The 23,046-nt window shown below is 43.4% G+C and overlaps 1 protein-coding gene across 5 annotated transcripts in view; it reads right to left on the reverse strand.

Moving 5' to 3' along the window:
* Nucleotides 1-23,046, reverse strand: part of FAM184A (family with sequence similarity 184 member A) — a 239,692-nt gene that overhangs the window by 157,202 nt on the left and 59,444 nt on the right. For all 5 annotated transcript variants that reach the window (XR_009464363.1, XM_059733278.1, XM_059733272.1 and 2 more), the window contains exon 2: nt 8,425-9,279. Coding sequence is in view for 4 of the 5 variants with exons in the window: in XM_059733278.1 (XP_059589261.1) it covers nt 8,425-9,279 (855 nt within the window). In the remaining variant the exon portion in view is untranslated. The remainder of the gene's footprint in view (nt 1-8,424; nt 9,280-23,046) is intronic.

Consider the following 23,046-nt stretch of genomic DNA (forward strand, 5'->3'; position numbering starts at 1 on the left):
CCATCTGGTTTGTGTACCTCTCCCTATAGTTTGGTGTCATCAGCAAACTTGGACAGGGTGCTTTATACTCCCTCATCCAAGTCACTAATGAAGATATTGAATACTATCGGTTCCAGGACAGAGCCTTAGGGGACTCCGCTGCCCATGTTACTCCAGGTAGAAACACCTGTCTGCCACCACTCTCTGGGTGCATCCCATAAGCCAATTTTCTACCCACCAGACTGTGTAATAATCTACATTGCAATTATTTAGTTTACGTATAAGAATTGGGTGTGACACTGTGTCGAAGGCCTTCTTGAAATCTAAGTAAATCACATCTACCTCTGTTCCTTCATCCAAGCATTTTGTGACCCAGTCATAAAACAAGACCAGGTTAGTCAGGCAGGATCTGCCTGCTATGAACCCATGCTGATTGCCTATTAGCATCATTTTACCTGCTGGTCCCCTACAAATGTGATCCTTAACAATTTTCTCAAAGGTCTCGCCAAGGATAGAGGTGAGATTAGTTACCCGGTTCCTCCTTCCTCCCCTTCTTGAAAATAGGGACCACATTGGCCCTTTTCCAATCCTCTGGGACCTGTCCTGAGCACCATGAGTGCTCAAACAGTTGTGCCAGCAGCTCTGCTATGACACCAGCTAATTCCCTAAGTACCCTAGGATGAAGATCATCAGGACCTGTTAACTTAAATACATTCAACCCCTCCAGGTGCTCCTTTACTATGTCAGCACAAACAGTTGGTGGGCTGGTATCTATACTGGGCTTACCTAAGGTCCCATTAGGATACATATTTGTATTTGTGTCCAAGAATACAGATGCAAAGAAATCATTTAGAAGCTCTGTTTTGGCCATTCTATCTGTTACCAGTTGTCCTAGTTAGTCCTGAAGAAGACCTAAATTACCCTGCATCATCTTTTTGCTTCCTATGTACTTAAATAATGCCTTTTTGTTATCCTTGACTTTTGCTGCCAGCCTAAGCTCCATTTTGGCTTTGGCTCTCCTCACTGTTTCCCTGCAAGCTCAAGCCAAGCAGGTATACTCCTCCTTGGTAGCAGCCCCCTGCTTCCACAGCCTGTAGGCCTCTTTTTTTCCCTCCAGGCTCTCCTGGATTTCCCTGCTCCACTAAGAGGGTTTCTTTGCTTTTTGACCCCCTTTTATGTGTACTGGGATGGTCCTTTTCTGTGCCTGCAGGACTAGTCCCTTAAGAAACACCCACCCTTTCTGGGCTCCCATGTTCATTAACACTCCTTAAACTCTTACAAGAGTAGAGTAGCACCTCCTTATCCTGTACAGAAATGGAAGATGGTAAAATTCAAGCAGTGAGCTGGAATGAGGCTGAAAGGAGGAAGTACTGACTGCAGCCCTCCCAAATAAGATTAAGGAAAGAATGACTATTGCACTGTACAATTTATTACTAAGTAGGTTCTCAAGTACCTTAATAAAGACACAGCCTAAAGAAACACATCCCTTTTATCTTTTTCTTTTGGCTGAGACGATCCGGTTCTCCAGCACAGTGTTCAGTTGCCTTGACCATAAGGTGATTCTTTTCTTCCTGTAATTTTCTATCTCGTTCAGTGTACAAATGAGGGCAGAAGGGCAGGGAGCGTGGAAAAGGATGTACTACAAACAACAGCCTTGCATACCTCATTTCATATCCCTGACTAAACTACAGGGCAGGTCTAAGATGTGTACTGTTACACAGTTTCATAGTAGCTAGGGTCAGGAGGGACCTGAACAGATCATCTAGCCTGACCCCCTGCCACAGGCAGGAATGAATGCTGGGTTCACAATTCCTCTTGAATTTGCCCAAGGTAGGGGTGAGGACCACTTTCCTGGGAAGTTGCTGCAGATTTTGGCCACCTTAACTGTAAAATATTGCCTTCTGATCTCTAACCTAAACCTATTCTCCATCAGCTTATTACCATTGTTCCTTGTCACCCCAGGTGGTGCTGGGGAGAAAAGGGCTCTACGTATTTGCTGTTGATCTCCCCTGATGAGATTGTAGCCAGCTGCTAGGTGTGTCCCCTCAGCCTCCTCTTGCTGAGACTGAACAGGTTCAGGTCTCTCCTCATAGGGCCTGTCCTGCTGCCCTCTCACCAAGCAGGTGGCCCTCCTCTGAACCCGCTCCAGGCTGGCCACATCCCTTTTGAAGTGCAGCGCCCAGTACTGGATGCAGTACTCCAACTGCGGCCTGACCAAAGTCGCATAGAGGGGGAGTATCACCTCTCTGGACTGGCTTGACATGCACCTTTGGATGCATGACAAGGTATGGCTGGCCTTGCTGGCCGAGGTCTGGCATTGGTGACTCATGTTCATCTTGGAGTCAATAATGACTCCAAGATCCCTTTCCGCCTCTGTGCTTTCAAGAAGGGAACTGCCCAGCCTGTATGTATGCTGTGGATTCCTTCTCCCAAGATGCAGCACCCTGCATTTGTTTACGTAGAACCCCATCCTATTCTCATCTGCCCACTTTTGTAGTCTGTCTAAATCTAGTTGCAGCCTCTCTCTCCCTTCAAGCATGTCCACCTCACCCCACATCTTAGTGTCATCAGCAAATCTGGACTACGTGCTTTCCACCCCCTCATCCAAGTCGCTGATGAAGATGTTAAACAGTGCGGGCCCGAGGACCGAGCCCTGGGGTACCCCACTGCTCACATCTTGCCAGGTTGAGTACAACCCATCCACCACTACTCTCTGGGTGCATCCCATCAGCCAAATTTTTACCCATCCAACTGTGCAGGCATCAATGCCGCAGTCGCTTAATTTATTGATGAGGATGGGGTGAGAGACAGTGTCAAAGGCCTTCTTAAAGTCTAGAAAGACTACGTCCCACAGTGACACCATCATCCAAGGATTTAGTTACTTGGTTATAAAAGGCAATCAGGTTGGTCTGGCAGGACCTGCCTTTGATAAACCCATGCTGACTGCCCCTGAGCATGATCTCCCCTGCAGGCCCCCCACAGATGTACTCCTTGATGATTCTCTTCAAGATCTTTCCGAGCACCGAGGTGAGGCTTACAGGCCTATAGTTACTTGGGTCCTCCTTCCTCCCCTTCTTGAAAATTGGGACCACATTAGTCAGTTTCCAATCCCCCGGCACCTGGCCAGATGACCACGAATGCTCAAACAGCCGGGCCAAGGGCAAGATCAGACTTCTGGAGAAAAAAGTAGTAAGTGATTATGCAATTAAGGACACTCAGATTACATACCTACATGGGTCAAATTAAGGTTGTGTGAACCACTTGAATTCAGACGTTTCCTACTTCCAGGTGCCTCACTTCAAAACTTCAATAACGTTCTTTAAATATACACACCAAAAGTTGATTCCTAAATTTCTAGGAAAGCAAACTGGAAAAAATGGAGCTCCAATTCTATCATGTAGCACCATACTAAAACCCTGTTAGGACATCAGTAGGGCTGGAACTTTTAGATTGGAGTGTGCTCCCAATTTGAGTTAACAGAATAAATTATATTATTCTCAATATGCCCCAGTACTAAAGGACAATGAGACACCCATTTTACTGGTGAGTTTTACAGAAGTGTGTTCATGGCAGATAAATGGTAAGATCCAGGCATCTATCCCAGGCTTTAACAATTACAGATCCCTCTGCTTATTTTTCTGTACTCTTGCCCCTTTCTGATCCGTGTTCTCTAATCCGTCTTTTTTCTGCCCCAGTTCTCTCTCTTCCCCAGGCCTGACACCTCATCCAGTTCCATTCAGGTCACTGGAACTTCTCAACCAATGGCTACAATGTTATTTTACAAAATGGCAAATCAACATGTTCCTAACCTCACTTTAGCTGAAATTTCCAAAAATAATCAACCACAAGCAGACATGTGGTATGGAAGATTTCAGCCTCAACCATTAAAATTTGGCACTTATAAGCAACTGAAAACAGAGTATTATAATGGGAACCATGAAACAACACTAATAATAGGGGGTGCTGTCAGCTCTGCCTATAATTAGTTAATATTGTCACATGCTCCCCTTCCCCCTACCCTATAAGAGAAGCAAGTTGGTAAAGCTTATTTTCACGAGGCTAAGGACTATGACTGAGATTTGTCTGATCTAAATCACAGCCTACTTCCCTCTCTGACCCATCTGTCTTAAAAGCTTAGAGTTCTTGCCTTTCGTCCTGTTTTGGCTCCTTTTCCTCTTCACTACCTTCTAATTCTCATGGTTATTTTCCTCTCATGCCTTTTAAAGAAGAAAAAGAAAAAAAGGAGACACTGGGGAAAAAAAGGATAATTCCCAATAGATAAGAATTGAGAGTGAGAACAATTGAAGGTTGTCCACACAGTGCAAAGAAGACCCATGCAGAGATACTCTTGTTAGCTTTGTGCGCACTAGTGTCTGAACCCGATGACCAGTGTAATCATTGTAGTGTGGTGCAACAAAAGCTAATTAGAACTTGTACAGCTGTAGCTTCCCATCCCCTGGATGTAGAACCAGTACACTTTTTAAAGAACCTGCCACAAAATGTCATTAAATTCAGCCTTACAAGACTCAGCAATAGTCCCTCTCTTTCTTCTTCACTTTCATTTTCATGACAGCTTTTAAGACACCTGTAGCCAGGGGCAGATCTAGGCACAGGAAGTGTTGTTGCCTCCACTTTGGCTATGTGGTACATGCTTGGTGAGCTCTCTGAGCTCACCAGTTTGTCTGTGTGGCTCCTGCTAGAGCTACCACTTTAGGCACAGTTTCAGGCCAGGTACAGACATTACCCTTTTACTGGTATAAGTGATTGGAAACAGCTTTATATCTGTAACATAACAGAAGTTCTGCATGCATAGACTGGTTTAAAATGGCGGAACCTAATCTAAGATTTGCTCCCCCCGCCACAACCGAATGGCAAATGTGTGTTCTGTTCGTTGCCAATATCACTGACGCTGTTTATAGAAAACTGCATAACTTAGATGGATTCAGCCTTGATCTTTTAGAATGTCTGTACCTAGCCCCACAATCTGGGAGAGGAATGACACTATTGCTCCTACCCCCCTTTTCCTTGCCACCAATTTGGCAGTGGTGGCTGGAATGAAGTAAGTGACAACCACATAGCTGAAGGAGGGTGTGACTGCACCCCCTCTCACACTTCTCTATCCACCCATGCCCGTAGTGGGCACTTTTAATCTAGTTGCTCCAGCTGCAGAAGTGATTACTTTTTTCCACTTCTCTCCCCCCCACCATCTCCAAGATCAACCATCACTTTAGCTTTTTAGGCAGCCTGCTGATGTATCTTTTTATTAAGGATTGGTTCCAAGCACCCACTGAAAGACTTTTCCCTTCTCTCATCGAGACCAAGTTCATTTAGGGGGTACCATCACAAGTGCCCTCAGCTTCACATTACCCTATTTGTCACATTCTTCAGACTCCATCAACATTACCGTTAATCCATTTCTTTTAACTTTGGTTTCACTGGATGCCTTCAAAAAAATAGTATTTGTTCTGAAGTCTTCTATAAGGATATACAGTAGGCCCGTCCAAATAGGGAAGTATTTGATTTGGATTTGGCCGATTCAGAGGACAGTGATTTGATCTGGAGATCGGGATCGCTGTCCCAAATCGATTCGGTACTGATTTGGAGATATTCAGTGATTCGGCCATAGACTATAACAGGGAATCACTGAAATATCTATAACTTTGTCATTTTTTGGCAGATTTGGATGAAAGCAGCAGGGATGGTAGCCTGTAACAAGGGGCCTTCCCAGTGCCGGTTAGATCTCTACTTGCCTACCCATTTCTGGGCCACTCCACCCACCCACCCACCCCTCTTTTGCTGAGGCAGAAACAGCTCACAAAAGGGACAGAAAGACTGCAGACAGAGGCTTACGTGCTGTTTCTACGTTCATCCCCCAGAGCACTGTGATTGGACGCAGACTTGGAAAGATCACAGTCACTGGCCAGCTACAGATGTCAGTCTTTCCCCCCCTTCTCCCCCTCCCACTTCTCAGTTTGTTCCCTTAAAAGACTGCCTTCCAAATCTTTTTCTGAAACTTTTCCAAATCAATTTGGAGGGTTTTTTTGGTCTCCCAATTCGATTCAGATTCGGTGACTCGGCCTCCGAATTGAGCCAAATCTTCTCTAAATCAAGTCGGCAACCAAAGCTTTGCACACCCCTAATGTACAGGGTAAAGATACGAAACCTTCTTTAGACGTGGCTCAGGTTCTAAATTGCCTTTCTTTGCTGTATCTTGCCCTCAGCCTCCCCATCTCTCCTGATCAGGAGACAATACCTTATGATCAAATACAATACCTTATGAGTCCAATCAATCTGGTCATATATAATCCCTTTAATACATTTATCAAACTCCCTCTTAAAAATAATTCAGGCTTTTGTCCTGACTACTATCACAAGATTATTCTAGAAACCTTACTGATGGACAAAAACCTCTCCCTAATTTACAACCTTAATTTACTTATGACCAATTTATATCAGTTTGTTATTGTGACATTTTCCTTTAGTTAAAGGCTTTTTTCCCCTCCTTGTGTTTACTCTTTTGAAATATTTATAAAAAGCAATCATAACCCCCCTTTAAACTTCATTATGCGAGACTAAACAAACCAACCTCTTTTAGCCTCTCTGTCATAATAAGATAGAATCTCTATCTCCCTAGTCTGAATGACTTTCTTGAACAAGGGTAACCAGACCTGAAGACTGTATTCCAGACTAAGATTTGTATAATGCCATTAATACTTCCTTATCTCTCTTAAAATGCAATCCTACAACATATCTGCCTTTTCTATGGCTGCATCATTTTGGATCAGAGTTACCCTGTGATCTGATAATACATACAGTTCTTTCTCCTTCTCTGTCTTTTTCCACTGATGAGCTACCAGCTTATATGAGGAACTAGCAAAAAGAATATTTTATGGCATAATTTTGCACTTTGCATCAGGGATTTAACATAAACAATGACTTCATGGGCCATTATAATCTTCCTGTTACTCACTAACCTCCACACTTCAGAGGTAATTATGACCCTACTTAACAAGCTTTTGTTCCATCTGCTATTTAGCTCAGCTGGGTCTGCTTCTGTTTCAGAGGCCTGAGGAAGGGTACTGTGATAACTGAAAGCTTGCTATATCTAAACCAACCATACAGCAGGTCCAATAAAAGATATCAGCCACAAGAATTCTTGCCTTTCACACAAGGGGATCATCACAGCAATAACTTCACCTCAACACTAGCTTTTACCATTAATTTTTCCATGATGGGATATAATATGGATCCCAGTCTAACTCTTTTGGAGTTAGAATGCCATCATAACACTGCGGTAGGCTTTCTCAAGTTATTTTCCCCAGAGGACAAAGTCTGAAAAGAATTATTTCCCCTTAATGTCAATACCTGAAGCCCTATTCCTCTCATCATAAAATAAACCTTTTTCCCCTCTGGTCCCCAAACACCTCCTTCATGTTTCTGGAATGTCATGTCCTCCTTTAAGGGTTACTTTGGGTCACAGTACCAGGACAACTCTCTGAAAATGTGTACAGTATTTGTGAATGTTTCATGTAGCATGTGTATGCATCTAAGATGTTTATGCAAGGAAGACTGGTTCATGGGTCATATGTTCACACCAGAGAATGTCTTTTCCTATTTTCTCTGTATCGAATTATATATTTCTTAGAAATAGCCAACACACTTTAATTAAATATTAGATAATGGCAGACAGCCACAAACCAAAAAATACAATTACAAAGTGGTAAAATGGGAATACCTGTTCTTGTAGTTCAGCTATAGACCAAAATAGAGTATTTTTTATGATTCCAATATTTTAAAGGCCTAGTCACGTTTGTGAAGTCCTTACATGCATACAGGTCTTCAAACTACAGACTAATTTAGCAGTTACCATAATTTCCTAGCAACAATACCAGTTTCTCCAGAATGAAATTCCAGTTGTACCAGCCACACACCTCCTCTCTATCTTCTCCCCAGAGTTTTTCGCTCACCGTTTTTCTTTAAAACACAACAACAACCAACCCCAGTTGGGGTATGTGATTCAGCTATTGCACAATCATTTAACTGTCTTCCCTTTAACTAGGAACAGAACTTTGGGTACTCCTAATCCTATAGCTTATTGAGCAGTTAGAATGGGGGGCTTGAACAACCCAACCCAAATCCATTCTGGTTAATAGTATGCATATATCTAAGATGGCACATATGAGCTTAGCACACAACGGGACCCAGAACCTTATCTCAGTGCCAATAAGTGTTCATTAATATTTTGATAGATCCAGAATTTATCAGTAAGGTAGCTGAAAGATGGACAGTCAGCCAAGTACTAGGTACAAAAGCTTGAACTTCCAGGGCTTGAAGCTTGAACTTCCGGGGCTACGCTAGTCACTGGTTATGAACTATAGTAGAAACATGTATAAATCTAACATGTATAAAAGTACTGGAACTTTTAAAAACAATGAACTGTCTTACCTGAACATTGTTTTCTGCTGTACCGAGTGCTACTTGAAGCTTTTGGCATTTTTCTCGTAAACTAGCTGCTTCATCCTGCACCATTTGCAATTCAGTCTTCAGTTTTCCCAGGTTTTTACGTAAAATAGCTTCTTGGTTTTGAAACTCTTTTCTTAGCTCCATTTCTTTTTCTTTACATGCATGCAAGCTTTCAGCTGTAAAGAGCTGGGATCTTTTCAAAGCATCAAGTTCATGTTCATAAAAAGACTGAGCTTTGCTGAGTTTGCCTTCATAGTCCTCAATGAGTTTTTTCCTTTCCAATCTTAGCTCTTCAACTTTTCTGTTTAAATCTTCTAGTTCCAGCCTATGCAACTCCTCTAGCTTCTCCTGCCCTTTACTTAAAGTAGCATTTTGATTCTGTTGCGTCTTCAGAAGCTCTTGGATCTCTAGTCTGTGTGCTGCTCTCAAATCTTCCAGAGCTGAGCGTTTGTCTTTCTCATACTGTACCTGCAACTGTATGAAGCTACGCAGCCTCTCCTCAAACTTCTTTCTAATCTCTTCTACCTCTCTTGACATGGTTACTACACGCTGGACATGCTGGGCCTCTGCACATAACTGCATGTCTTCAACCCTATCCTTGTAAGCTTCAAACTCTGTCAAAGCTTGATGTTTCATCTTTTTATGATCTTCCAATGACTCTTCCAAAACCTGGATCTTTCTCTTAAGATCTATTTCCTCTGCAACTTTACTCTTATACTGCAAGATCTTCTCTCTTGTTTCTGCAAGAATTTGCTGGATTTCTTCTTCATGAGCATCCTTAAGAGCTTGAATGGCAGCTTCATGTTCATCATTCTTAGTGTTCAAAGCATATATTACCTGCAAGTTTAAAATAAGATTATGTTAAGTAAAGACATGCTCTTATTCTTTTGCTAAAATGAACAAAGAAAATCCAAACCGAAAAAAAAATTGTAAGTATTATGTAAGGGTATCAGTTCATTTTGTCACACATTCATAATGCAAATAAGGTACCGCATACGTTTAGGGACTGTTGACTTTATAGGCCCTTTATACCAGATACTACAATAGTTTTATATATTAGAATTGCACAACACTTCTGCACTTCCTGATCTGTGATTTGCTGATATTTATTTTTACAGAGGGGCTGGGCTATCTTAAGTAGATATTGCCAAAAATCAAATATCAATATGAAATCAATTTAAAAACTTGAAAACGGTTTGAATACATTTTTTTCTGATAAAGAATAGCTTACATCAGAGTCATCCAACTCTGATGCAGCTGGGGGATGCGCACTGCATTGACCACATGCTGTGAGTGGCCCCTCCCCCTAGATCCCTCCTAGCCTCTTGGGCTGCACTGTCAGTATGTGGCCTTCTCCTCCCCGCAAGGCTTCCCCCACCAAGCAGCAGCAAGAGAGGCAGCTGCAAGGGCCTGCCAGCCACATACTGTTTTTTTTGCAGGACACACACACATGGATGTCTCAGTGGGCCACAAGTTGAACAGCCCTAGCTTACATAATGTAAAGAAAAGAGCTGACTGAGAAATTGGAAAGGGGGCGGGGGGAGAAAAAGAGTCAAGCATCTTTTTTTTTTTTCCTCAGGACTAGTATTCTGAATTGTTTCATTTTGAAAACATCAGAATGTTTCCACTGTCCTGGCTGCTAGCTCCCTGTTCTGCCTGGCACTCTGCCTGTCAGATTTGACATTTCCGTGATTGCCCACGTGATGTGTGGATGGGTTAACTAGGTTTGTCAGTTTCCCAGCTACAGAAAATTGCCAAATAAAGGCAGCAAGGGAGCTGAGATTCCTAGAGCAGCAGTCAACAATGTTTTTTTCCAGTAAAAGGGCCAGAAGGACCCAGCTCGGTTCTTGGTGACCTGGTGCTAAGACACGGCCATGGTTTCTCCCTGCCACCCAGCCATGACATAGTACAGGGAGCTCCCAGAAGAGCAGATAAAGCATAGGCCAAGACCCCTCACTGCTGAAAGTTGCTAAAGTCCCCCAGCTCCAAGGTGGATCCAAGTGCTCTATCATTTTTAATGGTCTGGATGTTCTAGTATATGCTACAAACCACTTTATAAAAAAAAAATCCACTGACCACTATACTTAGGTCCACAAAACCAGAAATCATCTCAGACTTACTAAGAAAGTTGTGGTCTATAGTCAAGCCCTCAGATACCGCTGCATTTGCTCTGAAGAGAACATTTGTGACACCCAGAACAATCTGAAAACTGCCTTTACCCAAAAAAGGACATTCCAGCAGAGAAATAGACCATATCTTTGCAGAAACCTCTAGATGTCCCTCAATAACCTGCTGCAATACAAAAAAGAACCTCCCCCCCACCACGCAGTAACAACACACCCTTAGTTATCACTAGTGTTCCACATTCTCAGTTTTTACCAATTTTCACTGATAAATCCCCTGATTTTTTAAGTCATTCAGTTTTTACTGATTTACACCCATTTTTCAGTTCAAATCCCTGTTAACTGGCACGAATGGGGAATGGCCCATTCCCCACTCATGCCAGTTAATGGGGATTTAAACTGAAAAACTGGTGGTGCCAGTAAGCTAAAAGTGGTGCTGTGCCAATTACCCGTGGCACAGGTTTCCAGTCGGATGGGGGGGGGCAGGGGAAGGGGCAGCAGCCGCATGTGGAGCAGGTGGGAGGAGGATGATGGTGGCTGTGCGGGGGCCAAAGGAGGGTGGCTGGAGCTGCTGCCTGAGGGTGTGGGGCTCCCAGCTCTGACCATGGGCAGGGCAGGCCAGGCCAGAGGAATCGCTCCTGGGACAGGCAGGTCCGAGCTCCACCCCAGCAGCTCCGGCTTCAGCCCTGCCCTGGGTGCTGGGAGCTGTGAGCCCCAGTGAGGCGGGGCAGGCAGGAGAGCCTGGCCCTGCTCCCTGCAGGCCAGGGCTGGTGGTGGGACCAGGCTGTTCCTGATGCTCAGGCAGGCAGAAGCCTGCTCTCATACTGCACACAGATCTGGGATCATGAGCCCCATGGGAAAAGCCTGGCACAGCCCCCCAGCCCTCCTGGGGGACACATAGCAGCAAGAGCTGAGCCGAGCCGCCCTGCCCCTACTGACAGTTCCCTGTGCTTTGCTCTCTGCTGCAGCCCCAGGAGTGGCTGATGGACCCCCACCCCTCCCCCACCCCTTCCCTAGTTCCAGCCTCCCTCACTGCCGATTTTCACCTAGTTTAATCTGAAATGTTTCCTTTTCTTTCTTTTATCCCAATATCATCCAGGTTTTTATGTTTTAAAGATAAACCCTGAAAAATTCCTGTATTTTTTTTTTTAAATAAAAACTGAGAATGCAGAACACTAGTTATCACATATTATCTACAGTGGAACCTATACGAAGGATCACCAAACAATTACAGCCTAAACTCAAAAAATATCAGAACTTGAAAGAAATATTCTCAACCCCCTTGCTCCTTGCCTTCAAATCTCATTGAACTCGTCATCAGAAGGAAACACCAAGCTGAGCAACTCCGCACTGATCAACAAACACCAAGAAGAACATTATCCTGCCTAAACAACAAATGCAAAACATTTTAACATATTTATGCCAGTATCATAAACATCACCCCACAGCGAAACTATCAGAATCCATGGAACCTACATGTCTACCAAACTGATACATCTTATCCAATGTGCCAAATGCCACTGTGGAGGCTACAAGGGTGAAATTAAACAACATGCTCCAGAACAAAACAGGAAAACGATAAAGGACAGAAATGCCCAAAAAACCAGTGGGAGAAAACTTCACTGAGCAACCTCTTCATTTCTGACCTCAGTCCCTGTATTCAAGGGAAAACTATAAAATACCTTCAGAAAATAGGGTGGGAACAAAAATTGTTACCTCTAACGGTTAGTAAACAATACTAAACACATATAAAGTTTTAATGGCTCATTACAATTTCCCCGGTCTCTGCCAGCCTCTCTCTATTCTACACGAAGTAACAACCCTTTTCCCCTTTGAATAGTCTTATTCTTTCACTTATGGCACCTATTTTTATTATTAATTACTTATTAATTTTTAATGCAACACAAACATCAGAAATAAATAAACTAGACAATCTGAACTACATACGTTTGTCAAATAAGCAATAAAAGGAAAAAGAAAAAGAAAGAAGGAAAGAGGGAGAGACAGATAAAGAAAAGAAATGTATACAAGAAATAATAATATAATTCACAGCATTGCACTTCTGCCATACCATATGTGGTGCAGCTGGGATCAAGAGTGATACCTGTAATGTGTAGACGGAGCCTTTGTTATCAAAATATTCTAAGAGCTCCTTCCAAATTTCACCAAATTTTTTTAAGAAGTTACACCTGCTACCCGTGACTTTTGATAGATGCCAGCTGCACCATCTCACTATACTAGTTTTCACCTTTGGAGATATGCTATTCTTCCAATGCAGCAATATAATCCTGTGTGTCAGTAATAAGGTCTCCCATAAGAGTAAAATGTAGGAAGGATTCAGTTTAAATTCCTTAGGTATGTGCTCAAGAATACACAATTGCCAAAAGTATTCATGCTGTTTAAAACCATGTTAATTCTAGTTATAATTACTTTCCAAAAATAACTGATAATAGGGCATGATCAAAACATGATCCACTGCATCTCCAACATGTATCTAATGGCAGTATATTTAATTTTTTTAAGTTGAAGATGAGTGAAGAAAAAAATGATCTTTTGTTATATATAATGCAGTCTAAGATCAATTTTCAAACTTCATATATTCTGAATTGCTGACTTCCTTTGGGATTCTAGGTTACCTATTCTACTGCATTTCTCTTGTTATGTAGACACTCGTACCAACATTTCTTTGCTTTCTTTGCTTTACAGTCCTCCTCCATTCCTTTAAGCAAACGTTTTCATTTACATATGGAATAATATTAACGGTTTGTTCTATTTGTTAGCTCAAGTGGTGTCTACTCTCTCTGACTTGAGGAAAGGGAAAAACTTGTCTGACATCTCCCCATGACATAGTTAGCCCATTAAAAGATATCACCAAAAATACTTGCCCCTCATAAGAAAAAAAAGAAAGAAAAGAAAAAGCAAATCTTTTTCCTTTGGCTAATGAATGGATACAGACCCAAACAACATGATCCAAGCTTCAGAGATGGAGACTGTGGATTACTTAATGCACTATACTTAGAAATGACAACTGGAAGTTTAAATCCACCTGGTAGAGCACAAGGCACCCCATCTACCAAACAACAGAGGATACTGTAAACATGAAGCTGACTGTCCAGAAAGCACCGGGTTAAATCGAAGACCACAGTCAGGATCTGCAAAACTATAAAATGGAACAGGGTCCCAGATACCTACAGAGTAATTGGTCTTTCAGGGACAGCTACTGGTTATTTTGAAATTACAAAAAAGTATGACAAAGGTGATACTTCCCAGAGAAGTTTGTATAGAGGGCCTAAGGTTGTAGAATTCCATTCCAAAGAGTTATGACAATTAACTGCACCATCTTATGTCACAAATTGAAAACCCATTTAGTATTTTCACAAGAGCAAATCAGTTGAAGAAGAAAGGGCAAGAAAAGAAAGATTAACTTCCAACTAATACCTCACAAATCTACTCATAACTTCCATTAACTACAAGGAGAGAAATGAGAAAGCAAACTTCTCCTTTATGAAGACAAACTGAGTTAACAGTATTCACATGCTTTATTCCTTCCTCCCCTCCTCCTAATCAGTGGGATGTTAAAAATAGTGTAAAAACTATACACTAAAAGGCGCTCTTGAGCAGTAACTATTTATTGCTGCACAGTAGACATCATTTGTTTTACTGGAATTTCTGTAGTTGGTTAACTATGTTATAATGTTGGAATTAGAGCATTTGAAACAGCCTAGGGGCTCCCAGTAGCATCTGCACATGAAGCAGCAGCTTCAGGGTTATATCTCTGTACAAAGCACTATCACATCAACATAATATCAGCATTTAGTAAAGGAAACTATAAATTCATGAATTCACTTAATTGACCAGGTAAATATTAGCATACTTGGGTTCAAATTTTATCTTCAAATTATTTTTTCTTAAGAGTTGATACAATTATAACTGTTTAAACCATTCCTGTAGCACACTATGTGAGAGCAGAATAGCATTTGGGGGACAGTGGGTAAGGTATGTACAAAGCTAAAAAAAATTCAAATGATCCATTCTGTGGGAAATTCCAAAATTCTACTAAAACACTGTTCTGAAGATAAAAGTAGACTTCCATGAAAACTTTCAAAGAGAAAATTCTGAAAAACACTGTTTAAAAATAATAGAAACATTTTGTTCTGAAAATTCTGAAACAAAACAGCATCATAGCCCAAGCTGTGAATCTCTTGGAAATCACTGATGAGCCAAGGAGACATGAAACTTCCTATCAGCCTTAGCAGACAGATAAGAGAGCCAGGAACATAAAAGCCCTTGAAACTAGGGATGCATGAACCTTTGGTCACCAGTTTAATTAGGAGAAGATTCGGCCTGATTCAGAAGCCGAATCACGGAATCCGAATCTAATCGGGAGACCCAAAAAACCCCTCCGAATTGATTCAGAGCATCTGAATAGATTCAGAAAAGATTCAGAAAAAGATTCAGAGATTCGGAAGGCAGTCTTTCAGGGGAACAGAAACTGAGAAGAGGGAGGGAGAGCAGGGGGGGGAAAGACTGACATCTGTAGCTGGCCAATGACTGTGATCTTTCCCTGAGTCCTCTTCCAATCATAGTGCTCTGGGGGAGGAACGTAGAAACAGCAGATACGCCTCTGTCTGCAGCATTTCTGTCCCTTTTATAAGCTGTTTTTACCTGAGCAAAAGAGGGGTGGGCAGCTGGCCCAGAAACAGGTGGGTAGGCACAGATCCACCTGGCACTGGGAAGGCCTCCTGTTACAGGCTACCATCCCTGCTGTTTTCATCCAAATCTGCCTTATCACACCCAAGTGGCACAAGTTTTGCTTTCAGTGGTTCTAGGTACAGTTTCCCAGAAACCCCTAAACCTATCTCCTTGAAACTTGGCAGGCTTTATGTCCTCAGAAGGGGCTACCATCCCTGCTGATTTCATGCAAATCTGCCCAAAAATGACAATGTCATAGGCATTTCAGTGATTCCCCATTATAGTCTATGGCTGAATCTCCAAAACTCTCCGAAAAAGTGCCAAATCTTTCAAAGCCAATTTGACGGAATTGGTTCAGGACAGCGATTCGAATCTCCGAATCGAATCACTGTCCTCCAAATCGGCCAAATCTGAATGGAATACTTCCCTATTCGCACAGGTCTACTTGAAACCACATCTCAGCAAGAAGTCTTAGAGCTTGAGAGCAGGGAAGTGAGTCCCAGCTAGATTTGATGTTTCCATGCTCCCTGTTCCAAGGCAATGAATCTAAAAGCTGTGATATCCCTCATAAATTTGCAGGCTTAGGAAGGTCCATGATTCTCATGGGACCAAAACCAACAAGACTCCCTCTGTTTGAACAGCGTGTCAAAATGTACCTTCAGAGTGCATTTTGGATTTGATAATATCATTATAATTTTAGTTGTTTTCTTTTAAATTATTCATTAATGCCCAGTTTGTTGCTAGGGATATTTCTGGCAATTTCAAGTTAATGCCTTATCATCAAAAGGAAACCTTCTCTTTGGTTAGCTGTAGGTCTGTCACTCAATACCACATGCCTTTGTCAAGTAAGACATTAAAAAGAAATTACTTTTTCATAGAGAACTTTTCCACCCCTTTCAGGCTCTGCTCTCTATCTGTTAACAATGCCCTCATTTTAAATGTCTGGGATCTGGGGGTAACTTTTTCACAGAAAAGTCTCTGTACTGGAATTCAGTCTTTATAGCAGAGTAGCAGCCCCTAAATTTGTTCAGGACATGCTAAAAGACCTATTCAGGACATGTTAAAACACAAAATTCTGCAGTCACTCATGTGCACCCAACCCCAAGAGGAGATGATCACATGAATAAGCCTTTCACTGGCTTTTCCTCATGGAATGCTTCAAGGTATTCAAATGCCTCTGTTCCATGGGGAATGAGAAAGGAACCTCAATGAGATTTTTTTTTAACAGTTTTTAACACACTGAGCTAAAAATAAACATTTTATATTTTGTAGTGGATCTAAACATTACCTGAAGCATATATTGAAATTAAAAAAAAATACAAAACAGACATTATCCAGGCTTACAGGTCTAGATAAGTCATCTGTCTAAAATGAGACAAAGGCTACCTAGCTACCTCTCACAGTATGAAGCACAGAAAGAAAATGAGAGATTTAAATAAAATGAGATTTTAAAATGATAAACTGGATTGACTGTGTGAGTTAACACACTTAAATCTAAATGTGTATATTGCCTTTAAATTAAACAATGAACTGCCTGAACAAAAAAGGAAACTTAAAAGGGAGAAGGAAAGAAGAAACACCACAAATGATTGAATTGCAATGGTACCATCAATTTTAAGTCAAAAGGAACAGTGTATTTAAAATACTGTATATAGTATATTGTCTGATTTCAAACTGATTTTACATATGCAGACTATAATTAATATGAGAGAATAGTTACTCACACTTGAGTAACTGCGATCCCTTGAAATCTGTTGTCCAGATTCAACGCTTGATGTATGTGGATCTCTTGCATACAAGTCAATTTTTTGCAATAGCAGTGTCCATTGGAGTAGAGCCTTTGTGATTACCACAGCTGAGAATATCAAGGTGAGGTGGTTCCAAGTGGTACCTATCCTCTCATTCATTCTGTAAATCAGCCCTAATGTCTATGAAATCTATGAAATGTCTGCTAAGGCTCTCATCAGTCTGATCTTGCCTAGAGAAAAGGACAATGCCCTGATCACATCCTATGTGTGAAACTTTCAGTTAATGAGGAGTGAGAACAGAAAGCCAGACCAGTAGGCTATGAACTGGTTAACATTAAAGTGTAAAACCACATTAGATAGCAACAACTAAGGTTTCAGAGCAACTTTACCCTTATGAGAACTGTGAAAGAAAGACCTCCCAGGACAACCTGGATTTACTTTATCCTTCTAGCCAATGAACTGGCCAAGAAACTGCTGTTTTCAGGGAAAGATAATGGAACCAGCAGGTTGAAATAAAAAACCCATTTCCCTTGGTAGCACTACATTGGGATAACAACCCAATTAGGAAGGGAGTTTGCTGACTGGAGGATATATGTGCAGAGAACTACAGGCCAGTGAGCCTAACTTCTGTTTCTAAAAAACTGGTAGAAACAATAATGAAAAAAAAAATTATTCAGCACAAGGAGGAACATGAATCAACACAATTTTGTTAAAGGGAAATAGTTCCTTGTCAACCTACTAGAGTGCTTTGGCAGTGTCAATAAGCAGGGCAATCCAGTTTACACAGTTATCTGGTGGGGAAGTGTGACTAGAAAACAAGTAGACCCCCAGATAGAGCAGCGAGCCCACACTCCATTGAATGTGCTGGAGTGCATGTGGGAGTGAGCTCACCTGCCACCCATCACCCACCATCAGGCCAGAGCTCTTGACCCAACTAACCTGGGCAGAGGTAGCCACTGAGTAGATGGACTGGCAGGCCTCCATCTGTGCCAGGTTGCCAAGGTCTTGGATGGTGACAGAGCCCATCCTGTTCAGCTGATGAGTGCATCAAGGTTGCCTGCTGCCATCAGGCTAGCTCTACACCTTTGTCCTTGAGCCCTTCCCTCTGCCTCCTGGGCAAGCGGGTGGTGGGGCTGCTGCTCGAGGAGCTGCCCATAAGTGTGGTCCTGCCAGTGTACACCACGCCGGTGATGTGCTCATGCCCATGTCCCACCATCTCTGGGCTGAGGGAAAGGTTGGCTCGTGCTAGGCCAGCCAGAACTCCTGGAAGGCAACCACAAAGCCCACATCCTCCAGCAGGTTGTTGTTGAAGTGCTAGTAGGCCAGCCCATGTGCTCAGGCTTCAAAATGACAAAAACATACACTAGCTGGTGGTTGCTGAATGGGGTCTGCCTAGTGCTGGAGGCATGGACTTGGGCAGTGTTTAGTATGGGAACACAGATTCCGTCTAACCAAGAGTGGTCCATGAGGATCTCCCTGAGGATGCCTGGCTCCACTCCCTGCCAGTGTGGTCCTGAGCCTCAAGTATGACATTAAAATCCCTGCTGAGGACCAGACACTCTTGGGGGCTCAGGGTGCCAAGGTAGGTGGCCACCTGCCAGTAAAAGCGGGCCATCTCCAAGTCACGAGCAGGGGCATAGACGTTGACCAGATTGAGAATGATCCCCTGCACCCAGACCCGGAGATGCAGCAGGTGGCCTGGCACTACTTCAGTGGTGAGAAGGACCTGTGGGTGCAGGCTCAAGGAGAACAGGGTAGCCACCCTGCAGGATGTTTCTGTAAGGAGGCTGAAGTAAACCCTATCTCCTCACTCCAGCCACCAATTGGGCTCGGCAGCCAGAGTCACGTAGGTCTCCTGCAGGAAAGCCACAGAGTACCACCCCCTCCCAAAGGAAGAAGAGCACCTGGCTCCCACGGAGATCCATCCTGCAGCTGCGCATAGCGGGTCCTGGGCAGGGTCCACCTTGGGGTTGGAATGGTGTTCAGTGAGGGACCCTGATTCCTTCCCTTTGTCCTGTGGCCCCAGTTCTCACTGGGGTCTGTGGCAGAGGTGGCTCCAACCAGGGTTGGAGGAGACATATTGGGCACCTGAGTGGCGTTGGTGCCCTCCACAGAGTCCTGGGGAAAAGAATCCGCCCCACTGGGACCAACTGGCATGGGCTCCAGGGCTCCCATTTCCCCCAGGTGGTCAGAGGGGGAGGGCTCCACCACCAGACCTGCCCCGAGGGTGGCAGGGGCTGAGGCCCCATCACCTGCAGTGGTGGGGGGTAGGTCACAGCTGGCAGAGTTGGGGGCCTCCTGCATGGGTCTCAGGACAACCGGGCCATCCTGAGCCCTCCTGTGGTGGTGACATTCATCTTTTTTATTTTCTCCAGGGGTGGGATTCCTGGTGCAGCTCAGGAGGTGTTGGCAATGACAGTAATATTGGCCCCGCTCTTGGGTGGTGGGAGGGGGGCCCCTCCATGTCAGAGAGCAAGAGCTGTGCCTGGCCCTTGCGCTTGGCCTAGGTGGCCAATCACCACTCATATAGGACCAGCACCCACTCAGCTTCAGGGTGGTTTGGGGAGTGATCAACCTGGGGTGCTGGTAGCAGTGTTGGGCTAGGAAGGGGTAACAGTGGTAGCATGTCCCCCTCATCACCCTCCCCTGCCTGCACCCCTCTGCTTTGGGACCTCGCTGATGGCTGTGGTACTTGGTTTCCCCTTGCAGGATGGCAGAGTTCCAGCCTGCAAGGGGCTGCTTGTGATTGGGGTGAGTGGGAGGACGGTAATCAGAAGCAGGGACACCACATATACGTTGCATGTGCATGCATGGAGCTGGTAATGCAGCCAAGCAGTGTGGTGGAGAGCAGCTCACTGCAGGCTAGTTTAAGGAAGGGGAGTATAAAGCGATGTGGGAAGGGTGGGCAAGGCACAGGCAATGTGTGCGCGGGGGTGGGGGGGAGAATCACAGGCAATACATGGGGGGGAGGAGCATAGGCAAAGTTGGGGGGCACTGGAAGACATATGCCCCCCCCCCAATTTCTGCACCCACAGTAGGGCATGGGGCTGCAGCCTGGCTGGATCAGCACTGGGCAGGAGTCACCTTCATGGCTCACTGGGTGGGAGCCAGCATAGGAGGGTAGAGTGGGGTGCAGAGGGGAGGCTGGGTGCTGTTGCTGCCACTGTCACTGGGAGCGCTAAACTACCATGGCTGCCAAGGTGAGGCACCCCTGTCTACCTGGCAGCAGTATGGGGGCACAACTTCGTGCTGCCACTGTTGCGGTGCCTCAGCTTAGCAGCCATGGCAGTGCGGCTGGCGCAGGGCTCCCGGTGGCAGCGGCAGCACGTAATTGTGTTCCCCTGCTGCTGCCAGGTGAGTAGGGGGTGCCTCACCTTGGCAGCCATGGTGGCACAGCACTCTCTCTCATGCTGGGTTGCACCCACTAGGCTGGAGGCAACTCCCGCCCAGTGCCAGCCTGGCCAGGATGCAGCCCAATGCCCCACTGTGGGTGCAAAAATTTTTGGGGGGGGGAGACATGCCCCCCCTAGGCCCTCCCAATGCATCGCTTATGGTGTTGCCTATGCCCACACCTATGGGCAGAGGGAGCTCTGATTTTCCATGATAAAAAAACCAAAACCAAACACCAAAAATATACAAATATTTAGAATTTATTTCATTATAATGATTGAGGTGCTGGTAGGCTTCCAAGCTGCTTTAAAATTGTAAAGGTATGAATAAGACATTGTGTTCCACTGATACTTATATAGTGGCCTTTTACTTTAATTGCAGAAAAACAGATTTTGGGTTTTTTAAATCAGAGAATTTTGGATTTTTTATCAGAGAATTTTGGATTCTTAACAATGTGATGCTTGCTCATATCCGTTACACTTGGATTCATTAGTCTAATAAAAGGATCATCCTTGGAGGGCAGACCACCCTGTTCATATTGCTGCTGTTGAGCAGATACACCAATCTCAACCACCCCTGCAGCACACAAAAAAATAATCTGGCATGACGTATGATGTACATGCACAATGACATGCGGTCCAGAGGAACAAGTTATATTCTCACCTGTGTTACTGGTTGTACTTGGAGCTATGGTTGTCATAAATTACTATTAAGTCAACATAGATTTTGTTAAAAGCTAAATAAAAACTGAATACGAACTTTAGGATTTTGTCTCTTATCACTTCACTGTTGTTAGAAACAGAACTGATTGATATGCATTGAAGATTTCTCATTTTGAAGATTATATTGAATTTATTGGCTAGACTGTCTAAAGCAGGGGGTTTCAACCTTTTAAAAGAAGTGTACTCCTTCTGGGTATATTTCTGCTGAAGTGGGGGGCTTGCATGTGGTGGCAGTACAGGGTGATGGATGGCAGTGGCAGCCGCTGCGTGCAAGCTTCCCCCCACCCTAAGTCCAGTCAGCCAGCTAGGTGGCGCCTGCGTGGCCTGCAGAGGGGAGCCGCTGCCCTAGCCCTCCCCCCCCCCCCCCCCAAAGCCCTGTTCCTGGGTGGTGGTGCTCTGTTCCTGCCCACCCATGTGCACCCCCTAACCCCTTTCCAAGTACCCCCGTGGGTAAGCACATGCTCAGTTGACAACACCTGGTCTAAAAGCTTGCCTACATATACAGCTGTTACAGAACATATATCCCTAACTCCTAAAACACTGAGAATAGATTAAGCTAAACTGGAAAAGGGCATTTATATTCTAAGAGAAGCACCCATAGAAGACATTAAGTTAGAACAGTCATTATACTTTAAATATGAATCCTAGTTCATTGCAAATTAGCTTTCATATCCAGACACTTTTCTCCCATATTAAAATGAAATGATATGGAAGGTTTTTTTAAGTGATGCTTTGTTGAATAGGTTGTCACTTAAATTATTTCCCGCGACTGCTAAGGGTTCTGGTTCTTATATTATTCAAACAATATGGGGAAAAGAAAACTGAAAATATTACATTAATATCTAAAAAGCTCAACCAGTACCATGACAGATCCAATGGCAGGAGACTATAACATTGCTAACTCTTGAGATTTTTTAGCATGATTACAATATTTACTGTATTTCTCAAAGCCCCCACTGTTCCAGTCATGCGATGCCATAAGACTTTCTGCCTTCATTTTAACATTAATCCCCTTCTAGCTCTCATAGTCAGCTAAACATTCTAGCCCTCATAGAATGGCAAAACAGTCGATAATGTGGGTGAAATCCTAGTCCCCCTAATCCCAAGAACAAATTCTCACAGACTGCAGATACTTTACCATCCATCCTCCCTTGAAAAAGTAAAGCATACTCTCCTCACAAATGGGTCTGGTTGCTCTGCATAACACTGAGATGGTTGGGTTGATGGTTCCATCTCTGTGAGAAGACCAGTCTCCATATTTGTACAACTCTAAAATTAGAGTTTTACTTATCTTCTCTCTATCATCATTATTAGAATTGCCCCTATTCTAATTTCCTTCCTCTATTACAATCATGTAATTGTCACTATCACTGTCTCGTCATCTAACCCCCACCTTCAGCCTAAAATGTCCTCAAGATCCTATTCTTCTCCCGATACTGTGGCCACGCTTCATTACACTCACTTACAGTTTTTCGCTCTGTCTTTAAGACCCCTTTTCAATTTCAGCCATGCCTACGTCTCTGAACTCTTTTCTTCTAATCATGTTTTACTTTTTTCCACATACATTGAACGATTTTACACTTTTTTCTGTCTGCTAAAAGCCAGGGGAAGTGTTGATCTTGGCAGCCATTTAATAGAATAACTAATTTGCTTATTTTCGTTTAATCATAAAAATTCTTTATTTTTGATGTTACAACTTTACACGTGTATTAGCTAAAATACCAATTGTACTACACCTAAAAAAATTAAATTTGAATGTGTGTGTTAAATAGCAACACAAACTAATAATTAAACATAATAGGGTTTTATGTTTGATGAATTTAAAGAAAAAATGAAATAAGTAAAAATGAACCAAAGGGGTCATGAACAGTGCCTTTTTTTTTTTTTTTTTAGTATATGCCCCAGTGAAATTCTGAACCTTAAGAACAA

The sequence above is a fragment of the Alligator mississippiensis genome, chromosome 1 (genome assembly GCF_030867095.1).
Source record: "Alligator mississippiensis isolate rAllMis1 chromosome 1, rAllMis1, whole genome shotgun sequence".
In the NCBI taxonomy this organism is placed as follows: Eukaryota; Metazoa; Chordata; order Crocodylia; family Alligatoridae; genus Alligator; species Alligator mississippiensis.